The sequence below is a fragment of the Meles meles genome, chromosome 1, assembly GCF_922984935.1.
Source record: "Meles meles chromosome 1, mMelMel3.1 paternal haplotype, whole genome shotgun sequence".
Lineage (NCBI taxonomy): Eukaryota > Metazoa > Chordata > Mammalia > Carnivora > Mustelidae > Meles > Meles meles.
Genome location: NC_060066.1, coordinates 59264826 through 59290483, shown reverse-complemented (window position 1 = coordinate 59290483; position 25658 = coordinate 59264826). Strand labels below are relative to the sequence as shown.

At 34.8% G+C, this 25658-nt stretch overlaps 1 protein-coding gene and 1 non-coding gene across 4 annotated transcripts in view; one reads left to right on the top strand and one right to left on the bottom strand.

Annotated features, from left to right (window-relative positions):
• The window catches only part of CRISPLD1 (cysteine rich secretory protein LCCL domain containing 1), a 47095-nt gene extending 26161 nt beyond the window's left edge, over positions 1-20934 (top strand). For 2 of the 3 annotated variants that reach the window (XM_046016115.1, XM_046016124.1), the window contains exons 3-15: positions 1679-1797; positions 2143-2275; positions 3317-3432; positions 4139-4239; positions 6113-6253; positions 6429-6489; positions 6596-6662; positions 6868-6998; positions 9101-9144; positions 9238-9310; positions 14053-14128; positions 18364-18494; positions 19839-20934. In XM_046016115.1, the coding sequence (XP_045872071.1) occupies positions 1679-1797; positions 2143-2275; positions 3317-3432; positions 4139-4239; positions 6113-6253; positions 6429-6489; positions 6596-6662; positions 6868-6998; positions 9101-9144; positions 9238-9310; positions 14053-14128; positions 18364-18494; positions 19839-19890 (1245 nt within the window). In that variant the 3' untranslated portion in view covers positions 19891-20934. Of the gene's footprint in view, positions 1-1678; positions 1798-2142; positions 2276-3316; positions 3433-4138; positions 4240-6112; positions 6254-6428; positions 6490-6595; positions 6663-6867; positions 6999-9100; positions 9145-9237; positions 9311-14052; positions 14129-18363; positions 18495-19838 lie in introns of those variants that run through there. The other variant, XM_046016133.1, reaches the window with a different exon arrangement.
• Positions 7750-7859, bottom strand: LOC123928080. Its single transcript, XR_006815601.1, has one exon. It is a non-coding gene; the product is annotated as a U6 spliceosomal RNA (small nuclear RNA).
• Positions 20935-25658: the final 4724 nt, after the last annotated feature.

The window sequence follows — 25658 nt, the reverse complement described above, 5'->3', positions numbered from 1 at the left end:
TTTTTTTTTTTTTTTAGCTTTTGCACATATTTCTTTTTCCTTTCTGAAGTCTTAAAGTAACACACACTTGCTGTCTTCACTTTCTCCTTCCAGTTGAGTATGTGCCCATGTGTCCTGATTTTCTCTCTAGCATTGATCTGAAATTGTTCTTGATCATGAATTAACACTTAGCAGCTCTTGTCTTTCTGGAAATCTCTGTGGCATTTGATCTTGTTGCCTGTTCTTTATGCATGGAATCCTTGTCCTGTTGCTTTATAATTTAATCCTCTTACAGTTTTTCCTTCACCTTTCTGATCCCATTTTCCCCGGTTTATTTTACTAATTCATTGTTTTTTCTCCCAGTTAAGGTTGATAATCTCAGAATTTTCTTTTCATTCTTCTTCTCTTTCTTATCACCTTCCTAAAGAAAGTCATCTCTGGGTGAATAGCATCAAAATTCCTATCTTCAGTACAGATTTCTTTCCCCAGAACCCCAGTCATCTATTTCCACTGTCTCCTTGGCACACCTTGCATTGAGAAACATAAAACATATTTCCATGGGAACAATCTATTTCTCTTTCTGTATTTTCCTTCTTCCAATTTGGTACCCTTCATCATCTTCATCTTCCCCCTCCCCTTCACAACCTACCTTCAGTTATCTGTCAACTTCTAGGAATTTAAATTCTGAAACATGATTTCAGTCTGTCTGCTCTTCCCCATCTTCATTGTTATCACCTTAGGCTGTGTACCACATTTCCTACTACACTGCCTGTTTTTCAACTTAACAAATTGAACATTAAACCTAGGACATACAAAACAATTTCAGTAATAATTTTGTAATTTTAAATATTTCTTTGTAAATTATGTTAAAATTACAAATTAATCACCCTCATTGAATGTTGTCTATAATGCCTATAATGTCTATATGCATTAAAAATACATATGCATTTTTATAGGAATCAGATTCATTCATCATTTGTATACTCAATAGGCATTTATTAATAACCTTGTCTATATGATAGACAGAAAACACAAAAATGGGCCAAAGATACCAGTGTGAATTAAATGATTGCCTCCCAACAACTCATAGCCTTGTGAAAGAGACCGACTTGTAGATGAATACCAAGATTGCATTGTAATAGCTGCTAAATGAAGAAATGTTACAAAGTTTTAACAGCTCCAAGGAGAGAATAGCCTACATCTGAAAGAAATGGAAAAGTGTGTCTAAAATGTATTATCTAAAGCTTCACTGTGAAAAAAGAATATGGTCTGTGTGACAAATAGCTGGGAAGAATGATGTTTTAGACAGAGGAAACAATGCCAGCAAGAGTAAGAAATAGCATGTTTTATGATAAGGAATAGCGGGAGCAGGGATCTTGGACTTCATGTGTATGGGAATTTGTTGGATGTGTTTGGATAGAGAAATCACCTAAGCATATTTGTACTCACTTAGGAAATTCTAAACACTTGTGGGAGCAGATTGGAGGGATAAGAGATGGGGGCAAGGAGATTAGTTAGGAGACTAGTGCAAAAATCTAGGTGAGAGATGGTGGGAACCCAGACTAAGATGCTGACTTTGTAAAGCAGTAAGGATGAAAGAAAGTGAACTGAAGCATACTATATTCTGAAGAAATGTCCAAACACCAAACAAATACATTACCTGTTTGTATCTGTGTGTTGTTTTCATTTTAAACTGTAGACATGGGATGTAGAGCTGGAAAGATCTGCAGAATCCTGGGCTGAAACTTGTTTGTGGGAACATGGACCTGCAAGTTTGCTTCCATCAATTGGACAGAACTTGGGAGCACACTGGGGAAGGTAGTGTAAAATGTAACTTTTGTTTTTGATAGTGTAAGTGCTTGAAATACTTATTAATTCAGCACTGAATAATTTCAAAGTGTTAGAGCCTAAAAGGAAAACAAATGATCACACCAATACAAATAAAAACAAAAAACAAATGTCATAACAGAATATCAGCAATATTTTAGTCTTATTTTTTGTTTAAATCATTGACCTAGTAGTAATGTAATGGGCATAATATTTAACATTAACAACTTATGCAAGAATATCTCTCTACTAAACTTTATCAATCTATTTTTCAATATTTGGTTTTACATTTTCTCCCACTTTACTTACTCTTGGTGGTTATTGTCTGTCAAATAGATACAGGCCCCCAACATTTCATGTACAAGCATGGTATGATGAAGTGAGAGACTTCAGCTACCCTTATGAACATGAATGCAACCCATATTGTCCATTCAGATGTTCTGGTCCTGTGTGTACTCATTATACACAGGTATGTTTTGGGTATATTATACTTCATTTTTCTAAGTTGAGTTTGTGTAACTGTGGCAGAATTTAAGCTACTGAATGTGTGTCTTGTATAATTTGGTGTGATTATTTAAAAACATAGATATTGATTTATGTAGAATAGACATCAATTTCTATAAATGATAAAAGTAATTACTAGGAAAAGTCCAAACATCAATTTAAAAAAAATTATTTCAGTTATTTTATATGTGAAACATTTTTAATCTGGCCCCAGCAAATGCACATGGAAAAATTTACCATCTTCAAAGTCAGGTATCATTTTTTATTTTCCAAAGAATAAAAATATAGTTTTATTTACCACGATGCTCAATATTTACATGTGTGCAGCATTTATGTATATACATTTTATACATTGTATGTATATATACACCTTATACATCATATATATTTTATTCAGTGTCCACAGTTGGTATTGGATAAATTGTAAACCTCTAAATCAAACCGCTAAGGGTAAATTCAACTAGATAAATCTCACAACAGATCTGAGTTACTAGAATCTTTATGGCTGATTATTAGTGAATACAGAGCAAATTATTCTGTCTGCCTTTGCATGTGACAAGAGCAAATCAGCACTGAATTCCCTAATAAGCAGTCATACTATGAAAGTACACATTGTATAAGACATCTGAGTCTTTACATTTTTGTTCCAGTACAGTTTAAGATGAGAAATTTCATTCCTTTTTTAGGTAAGGCTCTTCATAGACACATTAACACAGGGTTTGGTTTGTGAGGGTGTAACTTTTGAACTATTTAGTAAATGTATATTTTGAAGATGGTTACATTTTAGAGTTAGAGTTATTTACCTGTAGCACTCTTCTTTAAATTGAATTAAGCACTTCCCATGGTCTCAGAAAAAGTATCCTTTTGACATTGCTTTATTTCATCCTGAATGATAAAGGTTCATTTATCGAGTTCAGTTTTATACATCTCTCTCTGCGATATGTTGTTGTCTTACTTTGTCTCAGCCTACCTTTTCTGAGCCTTTCTTTTCATTTCTCTAATGTAGGTGGTGTGGGCAACAAGTAGCAGAATAGGCTGTGCCATTAATTTGTGTCATAACATGAACATCTGGGGACAGATATGGCCCAAAGCTGTCTACTTGGTGTGCAATTACTCCCCAAAGTAAGTAGACAAAACATTACTTTTATATGTAAATTTTCCCAACAACATGAAGTAACTTTATATTCCCGATTTTTTTTCTCATTTTCAGTGGTATTACTGAATCAACTATATTGTTTTAACTCCGGTTATTTAATATGACAACAATTATGGTTGCCTGATGAATAAAATCAGTGCATAAAAGGAATATGAAAATTGAAAATATGATCATTGTGAAGACAGGAATTACATTTTTAAGTCTTCAGTTTTACTCATTATGTTATATTACATAAGTAGTTTTAATAATTTAAATCTATTAGAAATGAAAAACTATAGAGTAATTGAGAAATATATTTTCACCTGTGTAAAGACCACTGACTAACTATGTTGAAAATACTACAACTTTACATAGGGACAAATGTAACTCTAAACTCTCTTCATTAAAACAAATGGAATATGGATGAATATCTCATAACAGAGCTTAGTAGTTCTATGACAGTTTAATTTTATAATTTTTAACAATATACATAACAAATGACTTAAAATATTTTCAAAAGAATGAGGCAGCAGTTCATATATAAACCTAGTAACCGAAGGGACTCTGCGATGAAAGATAAATGTTTTAAATCTATACACCAGAATAATTACTTAGAAAATAGCAAATTTTACAGTGTCTTATAAATTATACTGTATTAGACTACCTCTTAATAGAGTGGATCATCTCTTTAAGGGGAAACTGGTGGGGTCATGCGCCCTATAAACATGGACGGCCCTGTTCTGCTTGCCCACCTAGCTTTGGAGGCGGTTGTAGAGAAAATCTGTGCTACAAAGGTATGTGATATTGTGTCATAATATTCAATTTCATATTTTAATCCAACTTCTACATTAATTTGTATTTAAAAGGCAAAAAGCATATTTAATTATTACATTAAAAATTCCCAGAACTCTATTTAAAATATTTGAAGCCATTATAAATATTTTTAAAAGTATAATATTAATAAGTCTGTTATATCAAATATGTATTTAAAGGAAAGTTTCATCTGTATTTCAGGTAACCACTTCTAATTCTACTTTGAAATTACCTCAGAGTGACAAGTACACATTTATATTTTAAAAAGTCACCTTAATAGGGGTGCCTGAGTGGCTTAGTCAGTTAAGCAGCTGCTTTCAGCTCAGGTCATGATCCCAGGGTGCTGGGATCGAGCCCCGCTTTGGGTTCCCTGCTCAATGGAGAGCCTGCTTCTTCCTCTCCCTCTGCCTGCTGCTCTGCCTACTTGTGCTCTCTCTTTCTATCTCCGTGTCAAATAAATAAATAAATCTTTTTTTTTTAAAAGCCACCTTAATATATTATTGACTAGAATTACTTTTATAAGTGTCTTAATTTTTTAAGGATTTAGCAATCTAATACAGTTTATTTTTAACATTTTAAGGGGTTTTGCCAAAATACCTATCCATGAATCTTACTAAATGATGCTCAAAGAAATATACTAATTCTGTGCTCCTTACTGCAGAATATATGAATTCTCATGCCAAAATAACCAGTAATAAAAGCTATCATAGTATTGTAAGACTGTTTTAAAAGTAGTGCTCTGAAATGCACTTGATGTGCTAAAATGTACATATAAATTTGATGTCTTGCTTATAGCACATGAAGAGAAAAATTGTATGATAAAGCTTTGTGAAAATCCTACTCTTTGGGGGCATCCAAGTGAACATTTCTATTCCCTTGTACTTTTTTTCTTAATGATGACTGAATGAAGATTAATGTAGACTAAGTGTTTTAGAAAATATGAATTAATGCAGCTCTTTTTAAGTACTCATAAAGAGATGTGTCTTTTTTCCCTGATGACTGAGTGCTCATTACTATAATGAGCAGACAAGAAGTAACGATTTATTTCACTCTGTTATATGAGCCGTTTTCCATTCCTGGAGGCAATTTTCATTGTGTGTGAGTCTGTTTTCCATTTTCTCCATCTCTAAACCTCCAACCTACTTGCCCCTTCACCAGTGACCACTACTTTATTTAAAACTGACTCTCCTCTGAACTCATACTTCCTTTTCTAGGTTCTGAGTTCTTGGACATACATGAAAATAACACACCATTCCAAATTATGCCACTGTTAAACCCTTGATATGTCAACCTGGAAAAAAATTAAATTCTCCATTGTTAAGTTTAAATTTCTGCACATTGGATTTCCTTCTAAAAGAGAAAAACATTTCCATGGAAATTGACATTGTAGTAAATTAGAAGGGCATGGCATGCCTTCTTTAAGCTGAATTTCTTTTTGGGAGAATTTTAAATGTGACCCTTTTGAAAATTTTAAAAGTGATTCTTTTAAAAATGTGATTTCATTTTGGAAAACAAATTCAAATACACTAAGCCCTTACATCATTAGATCACAGTGTAGACTTCATGGTTCCATTATGAAAGGCAATCACTGATACCACTCCCAAATATAAAGCAAGTTTAGAAATGACTCTATTTAATGTTAGCCAGATGGAAGCATAAATGAATCAAGAGTTCAAAGCCTTATACATTTATTTTATTTACTCCAATGCAGTAGATAAGATCACCACCTTAAGCCAGATTTTTTTAGTTTTCTAGTTTTAAATGTTACCCAGGCATCTAATGGTTTATTATTATTTGATAATTTGTGTACATTTAAGGTGGGGTCATATTTCTTCAATCTATTCCCTCTAACAGAAGGATCAGACAGGTATTATCGTCCTCGAGAAGAAGAAACAAATGAAATTGAACGGCAGCAGTCACAAGTCCGTGACACCCATGTTCAGACAAGAGCAGATGATAGTAACAGAAATGAAGTGATCAGCACACAGCAAATGTGTAAGACCTCTGCATAATTTACACAAATTTTAAAGTTTACAAAAATGGCATATGCAACTCTATTTTATTAATTGGGACAGTTTGAGAATGGCAGAAGCTTAACATTAGGCATATGTGATGAACTATAGCAGCTTTTACATTATCTAAATTATTTTGGTATTTTTTCTTTTTTCAGCCCAAATTGTTTCTTGTGAAGTAAGATTAAGAGATCAGTGCAAAGGAACAACCTGCAATAGGTAATATTTGTTATTATTCTCAAAATCACCTGAAAAAATAGGAGACTTTTTCATTTTGCACTGACATTCAGAGAAACTGAATTTTGTTCTCAATTACTTTCATTAGATATGAATGTCCGGCTGGCTGTTTGGATAGTAAAGCTAAAGTTATTGGCAGTGTACATTATGAAATGGTAAGTACTATAAATATCATGATTTGGGAATAGGATCTTTTTACATAATATTTGATTTTTTTAAATGCAAAAATAACAATTTATATAAATATAGATATTTTGCTCAAATATGTTTAACTTAAAGTCATGTAACTAGTTATTAGATATATCCTATGGAGAACTCTTGATATTTTAATATCCTTTTCTCCTTTCTTTTTTCTCCAAGCAATCCAGCATCTGTAGAGCTGCAATTCATTATGGCATAATAGACAATGATGGCGGTTGGGTAGATATCACTAGACAAGGAAGAAAACATTATTTCATCAAATCCAATAGAAATGGTATTCAAACAATTGGGTAAGTACACAAATGATCTTATGGATGGGATCATTTTAAATTGTAATAATAAATTGACAAATTTTTTCAGAGCCCAGCATAGAAGGATTTATATGGAAGTTGGTAATTGTCAAGGCTCATTTGAACTCAGTAATTTCTGAAGACAAAAAGGAGCTGAAGTATGTAAATTCAAAGTTGAGCAGTTTTACTTATAAAGAACGTGCTAAAGCTCCACATTTTCTGGAGTTTCACTGAGAATGTACAAATTTACAGTTTTTCTTGATGTGAAGCAACAGATTTTTTTTCAGCGATAAAAGAAAAATACCGCAGAGAAGTCTAATTGATTTGCATATTCTGTCTTCTCTGCTTATGGAAAATGGTTTATTTCATGCAACAGTAACTTCATTAATAAGACAAATTCAATTAATAGGTAAAAGAACATTTTGAAAAGTTCTCTAAATATGTAATATATTATGTACTTTTTTTGTCCATCTAAACATAATTTAACTCAACATAAAAGCATTAAATTTTGAAATGTTTCTCACATTAAATATATGAAACTTTATTTTAGAAGACTATATATTTTGATATATACTCTATAGAAATTAGAAAAACGTGACCTGAAATAACTTTGTTACTGTCCTACTACTATGTAAAAAAAACAAAAATTAAACCTCATACGGAATGCCTCTTCTTAAGATATATGACATAGTTTCTTTTCTTTGTAACAATAGAATTGCATGAAACTCCACAGTAGAGGATTCATAATGATAAGAATTTATTAAAAACCTTTGCAAATTTGGGTGTCATCCTTGCGCAGGGGCCATGCTAATCTTCTCTGTATCGTTCCAATTTTAGTATATGTGCTGCCGAAGCGAGCACAAAACCTTTGCAAATTTGGTAGAATAACATTCTCTGTATATAATTTTGTTCAAAGGTTTTATCTGTAGTTTTCAGTCATTAGCAATTACTCTCAAGTAAAAGCTGTATAGAAGCATGTATTGATTAGCTTAGTAATTCAGCAGATATTTATTAATTACCTTAAATGAATAATAGAAGTTATTACCTTTAGTAAACCAAATACTGGGTGTTGGATTAAACAACATTTATCCTATTTACTATTCTGTTTGAACTTAGTTTTTGATTATGTTTATTACAAAAACTCTTTTGAAATGTGAAGATGTGTCATTCAAATACTATCACAAATAAGCTTTATCTTTTTTAATAGTTTTTTTCTGAAAATTTGGGTATAAATAAACCAATTAAAATTTTGATATATAATGGCATACCTATTCTTCTATTCCTGCTTTTTAATGATGCATGAAGCATATAATAAGGAGGAATTCATTCATTACAGACATTTTACTATATACTTGGGGGGACAAAAATGAATAACATACATTCCTTTAACATACTTATGATTTAATAGTCTTTTTACAATACTATCTTGTATTTACTGTTGTGGGGACAAAAATGAATAACACACATTCCTTTAACATACTTATGATTTAATAGTCTTTTTACAATACTATCTTGTATTTACTGTTGTGAGAGCTTAAATAGTTTGGTTCTATGGTGACAGGGGATTAATATATTTAGAGTTTCAATTTTTTTTAAAAGATTTTATTTATGTATTTGACAGAGAGAGATCACAAGTAGGCAGAGAGGCAGGCAGAGAGAGGAAGGGAAGCAGGCTCCCCACTGAGCAGAGAGCCCGATGTGGGGCTTGATCCCTGGACCCTGAGACCATGACCTGAGCTGAAGGCAGAGCCTTAACCCACTGAGCCACCCAGGTGCCCCTAGAGTTTTAATTTTAATAGGAAACAAATATATAGATATAAATCTGTGTGGTTTTATATATTTTGAGACTGATCATGAGAAGAGACCATTTTCCAATATCAAGAATGATTAATTTGATTGGTATTGATTTTGTTCATACTTGAAGGTAATATGGATTTAACATAAAATAGAGGATGTATTCTTACACTACTACTTATTTAGATATTTAAATAAGAATCAAATTAAGAGGAAACAAAGTATTCATAGACCTAAATAGTACTGGGAATTATGTTGATGATGATGCATCTAAAAAATGATTGACGTGTTTATGTTTTTATCTTCAGCAAATATCAGTCTGCTAATTCCTTCACAGTCTCCAAAGTAACAGGTTGGCACTTTTTTAAATCTTATTTTGTTATGACTAGGTTGCATGTCATTGTTGCCAAAGATGTGCTTATTGTGTTGTGTTTTAATTCTTCAGTCCAGGCTGTCACTTGTGAAACAACGGTGGAACAGCTCTGTCCATTTCATAAGCCTGCTTCACATTGCCCAAGGTAATGTTTTCTGAATTTTCTCATTATTCTTGACCAGTGAACATACATGGCGGGGGCTTTTACTCTGTGATAACTGCTCTTGCCTGGAATTCGGCTGTCTGCAGGCTTTGAAAGGTACATGGTCTTGCGCTGTGAAGCCGAAGGGAGCGGTGGGTCATGACAAACTACTTGCACTCTAGGCATTCCTCATGCGCTTTCTCCAAAGCCCAGAGTGCTTTTGGCTATTCCATATACCAGAGCTGCTGGGTGAATTCTGTGTGTTCACATGTGCCGTGAAGACTTCTGTCTTAGTCTGCTCAGGTGCTATAACAACATACCACAGACTGGATGGTGTTAAAAGTCGAAATTTATTTTCACCTAATTCTGGAAGATGGAAGACTAAGATCAAGGTGTGGACAGGTTTGGTTTCTTCTGAAGCCTATCCCCTTGTTGCAGATGGCTGCGTTTTCTCTGTGTTCTCACAAGACAGGAGAGGTAGGGAAGGGGAGAGAGATAGACAGGGGCAAAGGCAGAGACAGAGAGAGGAGATTCTCCTTTCCTGGGATCAGGGCTTAACCCTGATGATCTCACTTAACCTTAATTAACTCCATAAAGGCTCATCTCCAAATACAGTCACACTGGGAGCTGGCTTCAACATATGAATTTGGAGAGACACAGTTAGTCTATAACAAGTTGTTACCACAAAAACTATAATGATGTAACGTATTTTTAAACATTGCCATCCAGTTTCTAAATTGGATAAATCTAATTGTGATTGCTAAGTCAAAAAGCCCATCTTCTGCCTTTCTTTTATTTATTATTTTTTGCGTACTATCTTTTTGAAAATTATAATGGAATTTATCTATAATACAATAATGAAAAAGTACTTCATTTATCTTGACCACACTAAGGTGAAAACTGTTAGAAGTATTACGGCCATAAGTTATAACCACACATAGGAAAAATGACTTCCAGTCTTATTTCTATCCACTCTTCCTCCATTAATACAAAGTAATCACATGTTAATTCTAAAAACCAGTAATAAGATTTAGAGATAGAATTGTAATTGACAAACTGTAATTACTAAAAATTGAGGGAGCTTACTTTTTATGGTAAAGTTCGTTTTGGAAAAGATTTGTCACTTAACCTTTTAAAACTAAAGTGGTATTTCACTTAAAGAATGAGATGCGTTGTTCATAAGGTAATAAAAGACTGTGATGATATAAGAATTAGCTACCTTTTAAGGTAGGTGAAGCTGGTAAATTCTGCCATTATCATATGACATATGATAGAAAAAACAAAAATTTTAGAGTTATCCATTTATGAATACCTGTTAAATACTCACTATTTACTGTACTATGCTAAGCTCTATCTCAGCCATGTGACTAGGCTTATGAGGACCAAATAGTGAGGATAATTTCTGTAGAGCATCCCAGCATAAAGCATCCCTCTAGTAGATGCTCGGTAAATGGTTATTTTAATATCTGCAGAATAATTTAGCAATATTTTTCCAAAAGAAATAAAAATCACTAAAGTGAAATGTTAATAAATGTTTCCTATTTCTTTGGTTACTCCAGGGAGGGGAAATTCTCCCCCATGAGAGAAATTTTTAAAATTAAATTTAACCAGGGCACCTGGGTGGGCATTTGGTTAAGCATTCAACTCTTGATTTCAGCTCAGGTCATGATCTCAGGGTCCTGAGATTCAGCCCTGCACTCAGCATGAAGTCTGCTTGGGATTCTCTCTCTTCCTCTCCCCACTCCTGTTTGTGCACACACTCTCTCCGTCTCTTTTCTCTAAATAAATAAATAAAATCTTTTTAAAAAATTAATTTTACCTTTTACTGTTACCAACATAACAAATTGGTTGAAGTAATGATTTATACATAATTTTGACCTTAGGTAGTCAGGAAACCACCTCCCCCTGCAGTTTTCTTTTAGACTAGTTAAACAAAGGGTTGTCTTTTCTTTTCTCATACAATTTTTTAACAGTTGCACAAATTATGCTATAATGGTATGATTTATATAACACTTTATAACTTTTAAAGAACCATGTGGGTGGTACATCTGTTTTAGAATATCATATGACTTAAATAAGTTGAGACATAAATCTATTCTGGAGAAAATGCCAAGAACAAATAAATAAAAAGAAATTAGCTCAAGATGAGCGTGAAGAAACAATATTTACCTGTACCGTTGTGTCATTGAGAGGTTCCATAGCAGGCAGAATAGTCCCAGATAAGCAGTCTCTATTATTTAGTTCCATAATCTTGTAAATATCATGTGTTTGTTTGAGTTACTAGAAATCCTTTTTTTTTTTTTTTCCTGACCTCCACAGAGGTGGAGGACAGAAATCATATCCTAATTTACATATATCTACAAATGACTCAGTCTTTGAAACCAATTGAATGTTCAAGATGTAAAAGCAGGTATCATTAAAATGTGTCAACATTTTTATTCAAAGCTTATAACTAAATTGTATATAAAGGAATGCCAACCGGGTCACAATCTACATTCTCAGTAGTACATAACAAGGTGTTAAAACCAGAGATCAGAACACAAGCAAGTAAAAACCTCCTTCAGTCTTTCTTTGACTTGAACTTGCCTAAGTCGACACTAACTCAGTCTGGAGCTACTGACCTTGGTCTTCCACAAACCAAGTGCTAAATATAGTCAAGGTAGAGCCTTCAGTGTGATCCTAAAGGTAGAGGAGTTGATTTTACTGCCATAGGATGGGCAGTGGATGCCCAACTGTTCTCAAACACATGGGGAAAATATCGCAGTCAGTGGGGACAACTTTCCTCCTCTAGAAATCCCCAATGGCATCTTTTATAAAAATAGCTCTTTAAAGTTATAAAAACTCAGACTCATTTATTATTTATATTTAAATGGTTCTACTTTAGAAGTTATAATTCACAGGTATACTCTAAAGTGTACAATGTTATATAGATTTCAGAAATAAGAAATGCAGCTATCTCTTAAGAACTTTTTTAAGAAGGAGTTTCTTCAATTGGTAAAGGTAGTAGCAATTAAATGTTTTTTTTAGAATACTTTTAGGAAAATCATTGATTCTTTCATCAGACAGTGATTTTCATATAGTCATTTTGTTGAGATTCTGATTTACTATTTACTAAAATGAATTTTTTTCCAGTTTTAGTTTTTAATTTCCTTTTAGTACACAAGTGTCTGTGTGTGTGTGTGTGCATGTGTGTGAATTGAAGAATCCATTGCTTTAAAAAAAAAAAAAGTGCCAATTGAAAGTTTCTTAAACTCTTGGAGTGGAGTTTTTAAACATATGGTTGATTGAACAGTGATAATTGTATTTTTAAATACAATTGGATGTTTAAATAAAGGGCTTTTGGATATGTTATTAGGTGAGCTAGGCCAATCAGATATATGAGTAAGGCAATAGGCTATCTGGAGAAAGAATATTCTAGGCACAGAGAAAGAGAAGTGCAAAGGCCCTGAGGAAGAGCATGTTTTTTGCATGTTTGAGAAATAACTATGAGGCAAGTATGACTGGAGCTGGGCGAGAAAGTAGAAGAGGAGGATATAAGATCAGATAGGTAATGGTGGGGAGGAACAAGATATGCAGGGCTTGTTGATCATTGTCAGGATCTTGTCATTTATTCTGAAAGAGATGGAAAGCCACTGGAGTATTTGGAGCAGCGGAATGATATGATTGGACTTGTATGCTTTTATATAAGTGGGGGAACAAAAGAGTGGATGGGGCAATGTTGGGAACAGGGAGGTCATAGGAGAACAGATAGCTAGACACCGTGAAGTCTAGGGTTATAGTAACTGAGGTGTTGAGGAATTCTCTGATTGTAACATATGAGCAAGAGAAGTTGCTGAGGGACTGAATGTAAGGCGTGAGATAAAGAGAGGTATCGAAGCTAGAATAAGAGATTTTAGCCTGAGCACCTGGAGTAAAGGAGTTACCCTTTATTGTAGGAAAGAACAGATTTGGGGGCCAGAGGAAGAGATTAGGAATTTGGTTTTAAACCCACTTAAGTTTGAAATAACTGTAAGAGTTAAGGGGAGATCTTGAATAAGCAATAGGTCATACAAAATTTGGAATTAAGTAGTCTTTTTTTTTTTAATATTTTATTTATTTATTTGACAGACAGAGATCACAAGTAGGCAGAGAGGCAGGCAGAGAGAGAGGAGGAAGCAGGCTCCCCGCCGAGCAGAGAGCCCGATGCGGGGGCTCGATCCCAGGACCCTGAGATCATGACCGGAGCCGAAGGCAGAGGCCTTAACCCACTGAGCCCCTGGAATTAAGTAGTCTTAACTGGAGATAGAAATTTGGAAATCAACAATTTATAATCATGATTAAAACCATGAAATTAGACGAGATACCAAAGATGTGAACATAGAAGAAACAAACTATGAGAAGTGTGAGGCAATGAGTCTTGTTTTTCAAGTTATCTGTTTACTAAATTCTACGGACACATTGGGTATCAATTCCCAGATACTCAGGGATGCACCCTGATGTTTCTTTCTGGTTAATCCAGAAATTTAGAAAGCTTCTTGGCTAAGTTAAGAAAGAAAAGAACACATTTGTGCCGAAAGCTGGAAGTGAGTAAATTAAGCAGAAGCAATTGCATCTATTGCCTGGCTTATACAGTTGATCTATTTCAAAAGAAAAAAAGATGAGTAGGATTGAGAATGCTGTTAACTGTTGTGTGTGCTTGTCTGTGGTCTTATTAGTGAGAATGACTGAAGTAACCAAATACTTAATATTATATATATATTTTTCAGAGTCTATTGTCCTCGTAACTGTATGCAGGCAAATCCGCATTATGCTCGTGTAATTGGAACTCGAGTTTATTCTGATGTAAGTATCTTAATTTATTCAACTCTCAGTATTCATGTATATATTTGTACACACATTAATGCATGTACATTTATATATAGAATAAGGGAACAGATTCTATGTGGATATACATATTCTCAGAGAAGCTAGTCAGCAATAACACTAAAAAATGACTATCTGTATGCACATATGAATGCATAATAATTTATTTTTACTAAATTTTTCTTTATGTCTTACCCATTTGTTGTATATAAGACACTTAGGAAGTAGTCCAGAGTCATTCTTTTGAAGGAAAATTGACTTTTCTTTTTTAAATCTTCCTTTTGGTTCTTCAGTATTTTATAGTGTAAACTCGATAAACTCGATAATTAAGAAATTATCAGGTGTATGAACAATATCTTTTGCTGGCAAAGGAACATTTAAAAAGTATCATAGAATCAAGAACAGATAGTACATGAAAATACTTACAAAAGGAAACCACTTGAGGGGATGTTATAATGGACAACGTTACTGGGTTGGACAAGGACTATTAGCTGGGAGGGCTTCCATATGGGCAAGTGCTCTTTGAGCCAGGTTTCAAGTGTGGGTTGATAAATTGGATTAGGGACACAATCTAGGTGGGATGAACAGCATCTACAAAGATGGGGAGGTGACAGCTGGTAAGATGCATGCATAACATATAGGTTTGCTTGTCTCTGAACAGGTGAGCATTGAATTTCAAAGGGCCTGCAGCCAATTTGGTGTGAGGGATGGAGGGATCTGGCTCTTAAAACATGTCCTTGTAGAGTCTGAATGCATGCTGATGAGTTCAGATTTTATGTGGCAGACATTTAGAAATCACGACAGTTTCTAAGCCAGAGAGATGCAAAAACAAGTTCAGATAATACACTTTTGAAACACATATTCAATAAAATATTATGGAAATAGGCTTGTGAAAAGAGGTCTGAAATAGTATTGATCAGCTTATTTCTATTGGTGAGTTCAATGAGGTCCAGGTTTTTTTGTTTTTGTTTTTGTTTCTTTTTTTTTTTTTTAAAGATTTTTATTTATTTATTTGACAGAGAGAGATCACAGGTAGATAGAGAGGCAGGCAGAGAGAGAGAGGGAAGCAGGCTCCCTGCTGAGCAGAGAGCCAGATGCGGGGCTCGATCCCAGGACCCTGGGATCATGACCTGAGCTGAAGGCAGCGGCTTAACCCACTGAGCCACCCAGGCGCCCCTGTTTTTGTTTCTTTTAAGTTCAGCATTAGCTCTGAGATTTTCTCCGCTTCTGAGTCCTTCCCAGGCTTCAGCTTTGCACTATTCTTAGCTACAGCTTAAATGTCTTACTGGTACCCTAACTTTGATCCTCATGTTTGTGCTTATCTTCTTATATTTCTGTCTGTTAAAATCATGGTCATTCTTCACATCCTAAGTTATTAACACTTTCCCTGTGGAGTGTATTGGGGGATCTCCTGATACATGTGTAATGTGACACTTCTTTCAGCCCCTATAATTTTAATTTTCCCCCTTTTAGCAGTTAGCTGATTCTGTTAGTGTTAGGATTGTTTCTCCACCTCTTTTATTATTTTGAAGTTCCTTGAGGGTGGGAGCTGGGTAATTCATGCATCGTTTTTTAATCAACAATTTGATGTGTGCCAACCTGTGAACAAGACAAAATTACATCCTGCCTTAACAAACGTAGAGCACACAGGACATCAGAAATTAAGCAAATATCTTATACATAAATATTTGTTGAAAAAAATAAATAAGTGTAAATGAATAAGCCTATCTAAAATCATCAAAGATTTCGGGGCACCTGGGTGGCTCAATGGGTTAAAGCCTCTGCCTTCGGCTCGGGTCATGGTCTCAGGGTCCTGGGATAGAGCCCCATGTTGGGCTCTCTGCTCAGCAGGGAGCCTGCTTTCTCCTCTCCCTGCCTGCCTCTCTGCCTACTTGTGATCTCTGTCTGTCAAATAAATAAATAAAATCTTAAATCTTTTTTTTTTTTTTTAAAGATTTTATTTATTTATTTGACAGAGAGATCACAAGTAGGCAGAGAGGCAGGCAGAGAGAGAGGAGGAAGCAGGCTCCCTGCGGAGCAGAGAGCCCGATGTGGGTCTCGATCCCAGGACCCTGAGATCATGACCTGAGCCGAAGGCAGCGGCTTAATCCACTGAGCCACCCAGTCGCCCCATAAATAAATAAAATCTTAAAAAAAATTAAAAAAAAAATCATCAAAGATTTCAAAAGAAATTATTCTTTTTAGATTATCTGTTTAAATACGAAAACTTTTCATTTTAGTCATGTTTGGTGAAAATCTTTCAAAATACCCTATACATTTCTATATCCATCAGCCATCTATTTTTCTAGAGTTAATGTTTTATTAGAACTTATATCCTGAGATCATTTTATCTTCCTTAGTGCAATGAATATAGGTGATTATGTATTATTATTGTAGATCCTTTTAAAAGTAAGTTGGAAATAAAAAGATTACTATTATGAGGTTAGTGCAGAGTCAGAGACTTAAGCATTAACTGCCAGTCTTCCCACCCCTTACAAAATACATCATCTCTTTAAATACAAGATAGGGAAAGATATCTTCTCTTCCTGCCTCCCTCCCTCCCTGTCTCTCTGTCTCTCTCTTTCTGTTTATATAGCTACAACTTGTACATTTTATTGCTTTGAACTTTTCTCATTTGTTACAAATGAAGTTAATTTCTGCATCCATTAAAAATATTCCACTGTTTTCACAGATAAATTATTTTTCATTTCATGATATATTAATTCTTATGAAGCGTGGGTATAAAAAGAAAATCTCTTCTGACCTTTGAACTGAAATAGGAATGCCTGCTGACTGCATAGTTGTGGGCAAAACAATAGTTTCAAAACATATTAAGTGCTTGGATTTAGTGAATGTTATATCTAAGCACTTTTATTGCCTTGAGGAAAATGCTGATGATACTCTTTTAACAGAACAAGATAAATACTGAAATGTGTACAGAATTATTTTTTAATTTCATCTGTTATGAACCATATTGGATACAAACATTAATTCAATGAGGGACTTTAAACTGAATAAAATGTCTCTTTGGAGTAAGGATACGAAGCTTTGGATATATGGTATTTTGTGACATAGCAAAAACATGAAAAGGATTAAACAGCTTGGCATTCAGGCTCTCTGATCTAATAAGTTCTGACTGCTGCCACAAAGTTCAGAGCACAGTAATAAAGCAAGGTCATGTAAGATGCACATGCTTATGTGAACTTAAAAAACCACATTAAGTCGCTCACATGTGCATAGAGATTAAAAAAAAAAAAGAACACACCAGTGGGATCAGAAAAGACCCCTCAGATATGAGGGGGATTGTTTTATCTTGAAACAGTTCAAGTGTTTTATTTTGTGGGATTTCCTCAGGCTGTATGCAGCTACTGACAAATTTTGGCAGAACATTGGGATTAAAGCAAATGTCAGAGTCTGGAGAAGACTTTAAGGGGACAAAGGAAAAGAGCTGACTTCTAGAAATCCATAGTTAATAATTTTAAAGTGTTGGGCCTGAAAATAATTTTCTCTTCCATAGAAATCCAGTTCAGTTCAGACTGTAAATAACTGGTACAATGTAATCATAGCACTTTCCTAGCACTTCACGTCAGACCATTCAAACCAAAGTGATAGACATTGCAAATATAGGAAAGAAGCTATGATTGTTCTTTATGTTTTTCTTCTTGAACAAATTTGCTGTGTGTAGATTACATTACTTAATAGAAGAAAGCTCCCCATTTAATATACACCTGTATTTTGGAAAAGGGACTGTAAAGACATACAGATCTATGATTTGTTTATAAGTCAAAATGGAACATAGGAGAGGTACAGATAATAAAGCTGTGAATATTTGGTCAGAGTGGCTCCAGTAAGGACTGCCAAAAGCTGAAATTTAAGAATGATAAATGGGCCCTTCAAGAGATAAAAGGAGTAAATTTGCATCTGATTGCTTCACTATAGCCAAAGCCTGCTATTTGGAAAGGCAAGTGTCTGTTAGATTTAATGGTGAAGGGATTTTACCGTCCTAGCTACCCTTAAGATCTGCCTCATACTCACTCGGAATTGGCTTTACCTGTGACTTTTGAAACATTCCTTTAAGAACAAACCATCAACCTGTAACCGCTGAATGTCCGTATAGAGACAGGTGTCACCGACTTCAGTCCAGTAGAAGAGTAGACTGGATAATTTCAGCAGGAATTTCCTAATAACAATGGGTTTTTTCCTTGTCCCTTCAGCTGTCCAGTATCTGCAGAGCAGCTGTACACGCTGGAGTGGTTCGAAACCACGGTGGTTATGTTGATGTCATGCCTGTGGACAAAAGAAAGACTTACACTGCTTCTTTTCAGAATGGAATCTTCTCAGAAAGGTAAATTTTAAAATGTATACATATATATTTTGTATTTTGTATATTTATAGTCTCTTCCTCTCTCTTTCTCTGCACACACACACACACACACACACACTCCCCTTTACACTTGCTTTACAACCAGCTCACCTTAATATGGGTTTGGAGTTCCGTGGCCGTGCCAGTGTGTTTCCTTTGCACTCTGTATTAGTTGGTCATCCAGGGATGGGAGAAGCTACAGTACCAGAGATGTCTGTCTCCTACAGGCTTATAAAAATCAACATGAATATCATTATGAGTCAGAATCACTCTTTTGTTAATTGATTTTATAATAAGGAAATTTCTTTCATCCTCTTGGATTTTCTATATTTGTTTTTATATGTAATTATTTCTAGCTGAGAACGGCACTGGATATTTCTCTTATCCTTTTATATGACAAAGTATTTGCTAATGGTCTGATTTTTCGCAAAAAAACAAATTCTTTTTGATTAGAAGTTGGATACCTTGTATGACATAAATGAAGGTCTTCTGGTCTTATACTATTCAGTCCATCAGTAGTATATATTTTAGTGGTTTGGGAAAATTAATGTGACTTTCTTTATCAAGTATTAAAAAAAGTTAAGAGCCAAGAACCTATAGTGATTTTTTCAAATCATTTGTACTTCGGGAAAAAACATTAACTCTCATGTATATTGTATAGATAAAGAAAAGTTCCTAACTTTTAGACATTTACCGGGTTCTTTAAAATTGCCAATGGAGGTTTCACGTGTACAGTTAGGTTTCTATAAATGACCCCAGTGATGGTGCTATGTAAGGTAGATTGCCTTCCACATAGCCATATGAGTGCCATTTTTCATTAAAAAGATAACTTGGCATTTAGCGTCTGTTATAGGTCTGGGAAATTCATAGTAGGTGCTCAAAAATAATAGTACTCTAGAGTATTATTTTCAAGTATCACTGTCTTCTTAACTCGCAGTTAACTTTTAACCACATTGGTCAGTTGTAAACCTGGATCTCAATATTCCCCCCCAAAAATGGAATAACTGCTGCCTAACTCTGCTTTATTAAAATCAAAGGTGGTAACACAGGAAAACGTGATCTGGAATCTGTTACATTACATATAAAATACTATTATTACCACTGTGCACCTTAAATTTTAGTAAACTTTCAGCCCATCATACAACCAAGATTTAAAGAATTATGTCATCCTCACTCAACTTTCCAATAACTATGAATTATAGTAGCCTAAGAAAGCTGGCCATCTGGATTCATAGAGCGCTTTCTTGACTGTCATAAATAAACATGATTTATTTGGAGTATTATATGTGGAGATGACATCAATATACTTTCTGTATTTTTTTGCAGTTTACAGAATCCTCCAGGAGGAAAGGCATTCAGAGTATTTGCTGTTGTGTGAAATGGAGCACTCGGAAGAGGATCATAAAGAGTATTCCAAATGTCATATTTCTGAAGTTTGTATAAAATTGTAACATTACTGTACAGAAGATATCAACTATTTTCAGCCCCCCCAAAAAGTGCCAAATGCATTATAAATCTTGATAGATAAATTCTGTAAAAATTAAACATGGGACATTATTAACTATGGGAAAGTAATGAATATGGAATGGTTTTAGAAATCCTGTGTTAAATATTGCTATATTTTCTTAGCAGTTATTTCTTATAGTTAATTACGTAGTCATGATTGTTCTACATTTCACATGTTATTTTATATGGTGCTTTGTATATGCCACTAATAAAATGAATCTAAACAGTGAATGTGAATGGACTTCAGAAAATCATCTGGTGCATTTAAAAATAATCAATTCTTAAAAAATGAAAGGAACCATATTATCACATTTTTCCCCAGTTCAATATTCTGCCATTACCTACTCCAAATAATCTGAAATTGTTTTCCACTTAATACTGGTATAATTTTTCTCCTCTGTTAAGTTTAGGCATATCAAATATTATGTCCTGATATTTTACTTCTTATTTTGTATAAAATAATTCCTTAATCTCCAAATGAATCTATTAAAACATTTGATTCCTTGGGAATGGCTTTAATAGTAAGTGGAATGAACTATTGTTCCATGGTAGAGTAGTGGTATGAAAACATTCCTAGTGATAATATAGTAAATATAGGGTTAAGCAAAGGCAGCCAGAGCTTTCTATGTATTGTTCAAAGTGAGGTCACACATTTTTCTTTTGTATCCTGGCAAATACTCCTGCAGGCCAGGAAGTATAATAGCAAAAATTTTAACAAAGATAAACTAATGTATTGTATCACCATTGTCACTGGTTTTATTAATGGTAAATGGCCTTGTTTATAAATGTTGCCATATTATGGCACCTATGATGGTGATATATTTGTTTCTATGAAAAATGTATTGTGCTTTGAGACTAAAAACCTGTAAAATGTTGATTATGGTATTTTATTTTTAATTATGGTCTTTTTTTTTCTTGCTGGTGGATTTACTCTTTCCCTGTAAACATATTAAAATTAATCATGTTTCAAAATATTATTTTTAGTCCCTTTCTTCCTTATTTTGATCAAGAAATCATTTTAAATTAACAAAATTATTTTAAGTCTTTTATATTTGGGTTATCGACGTTAATACAAATAACATCCTCAACACCAGAAGTCTGCAAAGTCAACTTGAGTAGGTATTTGTATATGAAAGAGGAGACAATCATATATTTGGGAACATTGTATCAAGGGAAAATTTGAATAAAATAAGGATAGAATCTGAAGGATATAAAGTAGTTATAAAAAATTGACAAGACAGTAAATACTTCATATATTTTCAGAAAATAAATGACTACGTATTTAGGAGCAGATAAAGGGGAGATAAATAATAGCCAGAGATCTGGAAAATCAAGAGAGCTGGATAATAGAAAAGCAATAAAGGAGAGGCTCATATAGACCATTGCTGGAGAACAAATGGTAAAGAAAATAATACTATGACCACTTACCATGCACTGGCCAGAAATTAAGTGGTTTAAAATATAGGTAGTCAAAACTTAAGCATTTGTCGATTAAAAATACCAAAATTTAAATCAGATTTGTGGCAACATTTTTTTCCCAAAAGACACATACCTTCTTAAATAGCATGATTGAAATGAAAACGTTACTCAGATTCATCTTTGGCTCCCCATTTCTAGCCTCACCCCAGTAGTTTTATTCTTGTCAGTATAAAGACTCTCATATTTGTCCCTAGTTTAGACACTCACCATCAATTTCCTGTACTATTACAATGTCCCCAGTTGGAGTCTCATTTTGTTTCTTTCCGTTCCTTTTTAATCCATCTTTAAATTTTTCACTGGAATTACACTTTTCCATAAGTTTCCATTGTTTGAGGAAACCAAATCATCTTACAAAAACATTTATGAACCTCCTTAGTCTTGCTCCCTATTGCTTACCTATCCTTTCTACACAAGGTGTGGCCTTGAGTAAATTTCTTAACTTTCTACACTTTAATTACCTCAGCTGAAAAATGGGATGAATAACAACTCATAGGGATTGCTCTAAGAACTGAGATATATAACATGCTTAACATCAAACATATAGATTGTGGTAAACATATGTTCTTATTATTAATATAGTCATTTCTGTTACTTACCTTGGGGTAACTATGTATCTGCTATGCTATACTACTGATCCATCAGCACTTAATGTGAAATCCTTTAGGAATTTTCCTACAGTTCTCTTGGTAAGAATTAAGTAATGCTCCCTAATATGTCCTTTTAATTTGACCATACCAATTTTTAGATTTTTGACTTGTATTATATTTAGTTCTTTAAAGTTAAGGATAAGCTCCTTGAGAACTGTGACATTATCTCTTTACCGGAGAGATTCAATGATTTTTACATTCTATAAATGGTTGGTCAGTATTGCTGAATGAATATTACATTAAATATTCATTTATAATTAATATTAATTTTTTTTCTTGAGGACATAAATGAATATTGTTGCATATTATCACAGCAGAAGACACCATAGCTAATGAAGATAGATCATTGATAAACATTCTATGAAATATTTTGTTTATTTGACAGAGATCATGAATATGCAGAGAGACAGGCAGAGAGAGAGGGGGAAGCAGGCTCCCTCCTGAGAGAAATGCGGGACTCCATCCTAGGACCCTGAGATCATGACCTGAGCAGAGGCTTAACCCACTGAGTCACCCAGGCGCCCCATCATTGATAAACATTCTAAATGTGCATCTAAAACAGAGGTCAAGGGCACCTGGGTGGCTCAGCTGTTTAAAGCCTCTGCCTTCGGCTCAGGTCATGGTCCCAGGGTCCTGGGATCGAGCCCTGCATCGGGCTCTCCGCTCAGCGGGGAGCCTGCTTCCTCCTCTCTCTCTCTCTGCCTGCCTCTCTGCCTACTTGTGATCTCTGTCAAATAAATAAATCTTAAAAAAATAAATAAATAAAACAGAGGTCAATGCTTATAAAATGGTATTAGTATTAACATTTCAAAGTTTAGTATTAACATTATTTTAAAGTTTACCAGACCATGTGTTATTTCTTTAATGTCCTGCATCTAATAACACTGATCTGGCTATTTCAAGCAAAGCAGAATGCTCCAAAATGATTTCTCTCCTAATCTGTTAGATAATTGGCTCATTATAATGTATGCTTTTCTATTCAATATCACATTTTGAAATACTGTCTTCTCTAGCATTTCTAAAATGTTTTTAAAAGAACTGTAAACCTTCGAAGAATATAGTGAACAAAACAGCTCTCATTTCTGAAAACATACCAAACTTCAGATTTGAAACTCAAACTAATTTACTGCATAAAGAATCGTTGTTCACATTTTTAAAAAACACTTATCTGAGGTGATATTTCAACCCGGGCACCATCATTTTCAGGAGCTGAAAAAATAGTTTAGCCAAATAATGTGATCCTTTCATTAACTTGTTAGAATGCAAGCCTAAATTAGATCACTTTGAATTTTTTTAAGGCACTAGGGGAGGCCCACTCTCTCGTGGATTCTGAGTCTGGAAAGGTGATTACATCATACTCCATAACGTCCTGCTGACGTAAGGCCTACCCCGCAAGTGTAATTCACAGGGGCCTTCTGTTTCCTTTACCCCCAGTCGCACGCCCTGGCTTCTGAGATCGCGGGAGGTTTGGCTCTGAGGTATCGCGAGATCTGGTTTTCGCGCTTTAGCAATTCTGTTGTGGAGAAAGGACCCTGGTATTTCCGGATGTTCTGGACAAGTCCGTGCCTTTGGCTTGTCCTAGCTCTATGCCACCCAGATTCTGGAAGATCTCAGGAAGCTGGATGCCAAGTCAGCAGGAACCGCGCGTGCAGAGTTCACTGTCCCAGCGTCTTCCTTTAAGCATCCTGGAACTCTAGGCCTGGGTTAACAGGGGCCACCCCAGCCTCGCCAGCCATCCTTCTGGGGCTGATGGTTCCTCCTGCTCAGTTCCTCATGCCTAGTGTGGAGGGTCACGTGAGCCAGAGGTGCCGGGCGGGCGCATTGTGGGCGTTGTGGGAGTCAGGTCTCCGAGGTGCCTCAGCAGATACCCTATAGTGCCCTGGATGGAGAGTATGGAGCTCCCGTGAGATCTGGCAGCGGGGGAACAGACAGCTCTGTTTTGGGGCATTCTGGACCTTGGCAGCTTGGTGCGTTCCCCAGAAGTCCCTGCCTGTGGCCTGCTCTATCTTCCACTGCCCAGACCCAGATGGGGTGCAGACTGGACTTTGAGTAATAAAAATAAGCCAGATCCTGTGTTTGTGCTTAGCTGAGAGGTGAGTGTTCATTTATAGCTGTTAAGTACGAATGACCTTTATTTTAATTCGAAGAATTCCACCAGAAGTGTTTAGTTGACTTCAGGTATCTTACTTTAGAGGAAGAAAAGAATTGGAGACTGTTGTTACTGCCTAATAATAAGACTTTTGCTCCTACTTGGCTTATTGCTTCGGTACTGCTGAGATGTTCAGTGGAAGGAAATAATTATGGTAATATTATCCAGAACAGATGTGCTGGAAATTGTCCTATAACTTTGATATGGTTTTAATCGAAACAAAACAAAAAATCTTAGGTTTCATTGAGAACTATAGTTGGAATACCTCTGCCTGTGTTGTGTGTTGAGTTTATGTGTGTGTAAAAATTTACATTTGTTACAGATTGATGCTGTGTTAGATGAATGTCTTAGAGTTCATCTAATTACCATTTATTCTCTCAGTTTGCAGATGGAAAAAAAAAATGGAATATGCACTACCTTGGCCAAAGTCACATAGAGCTGTGACTAATTTCAAATAAATTCTTTATATTTCCAATCATATTTTCTATATTTCCCTGAGATACAGCCAGGAATAAGAGCACAAACCAAATGTTAGAGTCCTGATGCCTAAATACTTTGAATACTTGCTCACAAACTTCAGAAAATATCAAAAGTCATAGCAATGCAATCCAGTACTATACATGAAAGGGTGAGTGCCACACTAATAAGAAATAAACCTAATTGGGTATTTAAATGTGTCAGTTTAGGAGCATATTTAGTTGTTGCATGAGAACTTATTTTTTTAAAAAGTAAAATACATCTTTTACCAAATATATATTCCCAAAGACATTACAAAGCAACCAGACAAAGAGTATTTCTGTATGAACTAGAAGGCTATCAAATGCTTTTTAAAAATAGTACTAATAATAGCCCTTTTCACATAGTGCTTATTTGTGCCAGCATTGTCATAAGTAGTTTTTACCTAAATTCATACATTCCACAATAATCCTGTGAGGAGAGTAGTGTTATTATCATGTTCATTTTATGGATGCCAAGAGGAGTTCAGTAACTTCCTCAAAATCACCCATAAAATAAATATTGGAGCCAGGATTCAAACTGTTAAATATGGTTCTGGATTCTGTGCTCTAAATAATTATTTCCCCTCCCATAGCCAGCATCTTTTATGTTAGGTGTATAGACAGTCTAAACTCTTTATGTAAACATCTTTTTTTCAGAATAAGTATGAAGTGTGAAGATTTTTTGTCATAAACAAACGCCCTGAAGAAGTCATTTACTGCACAGGAGGCTTCCAGTAACCAGACAAATGCCCCACTGGGCTCCTAAGGGACATCACTTAGACATGTAAGTCCCTCATGCATTCCCCTGGCCCTTTGTTTATGTTCCCTTGTCTTCTCCTCCCCTGTTTGCTTCTGATCAGTCTCATGT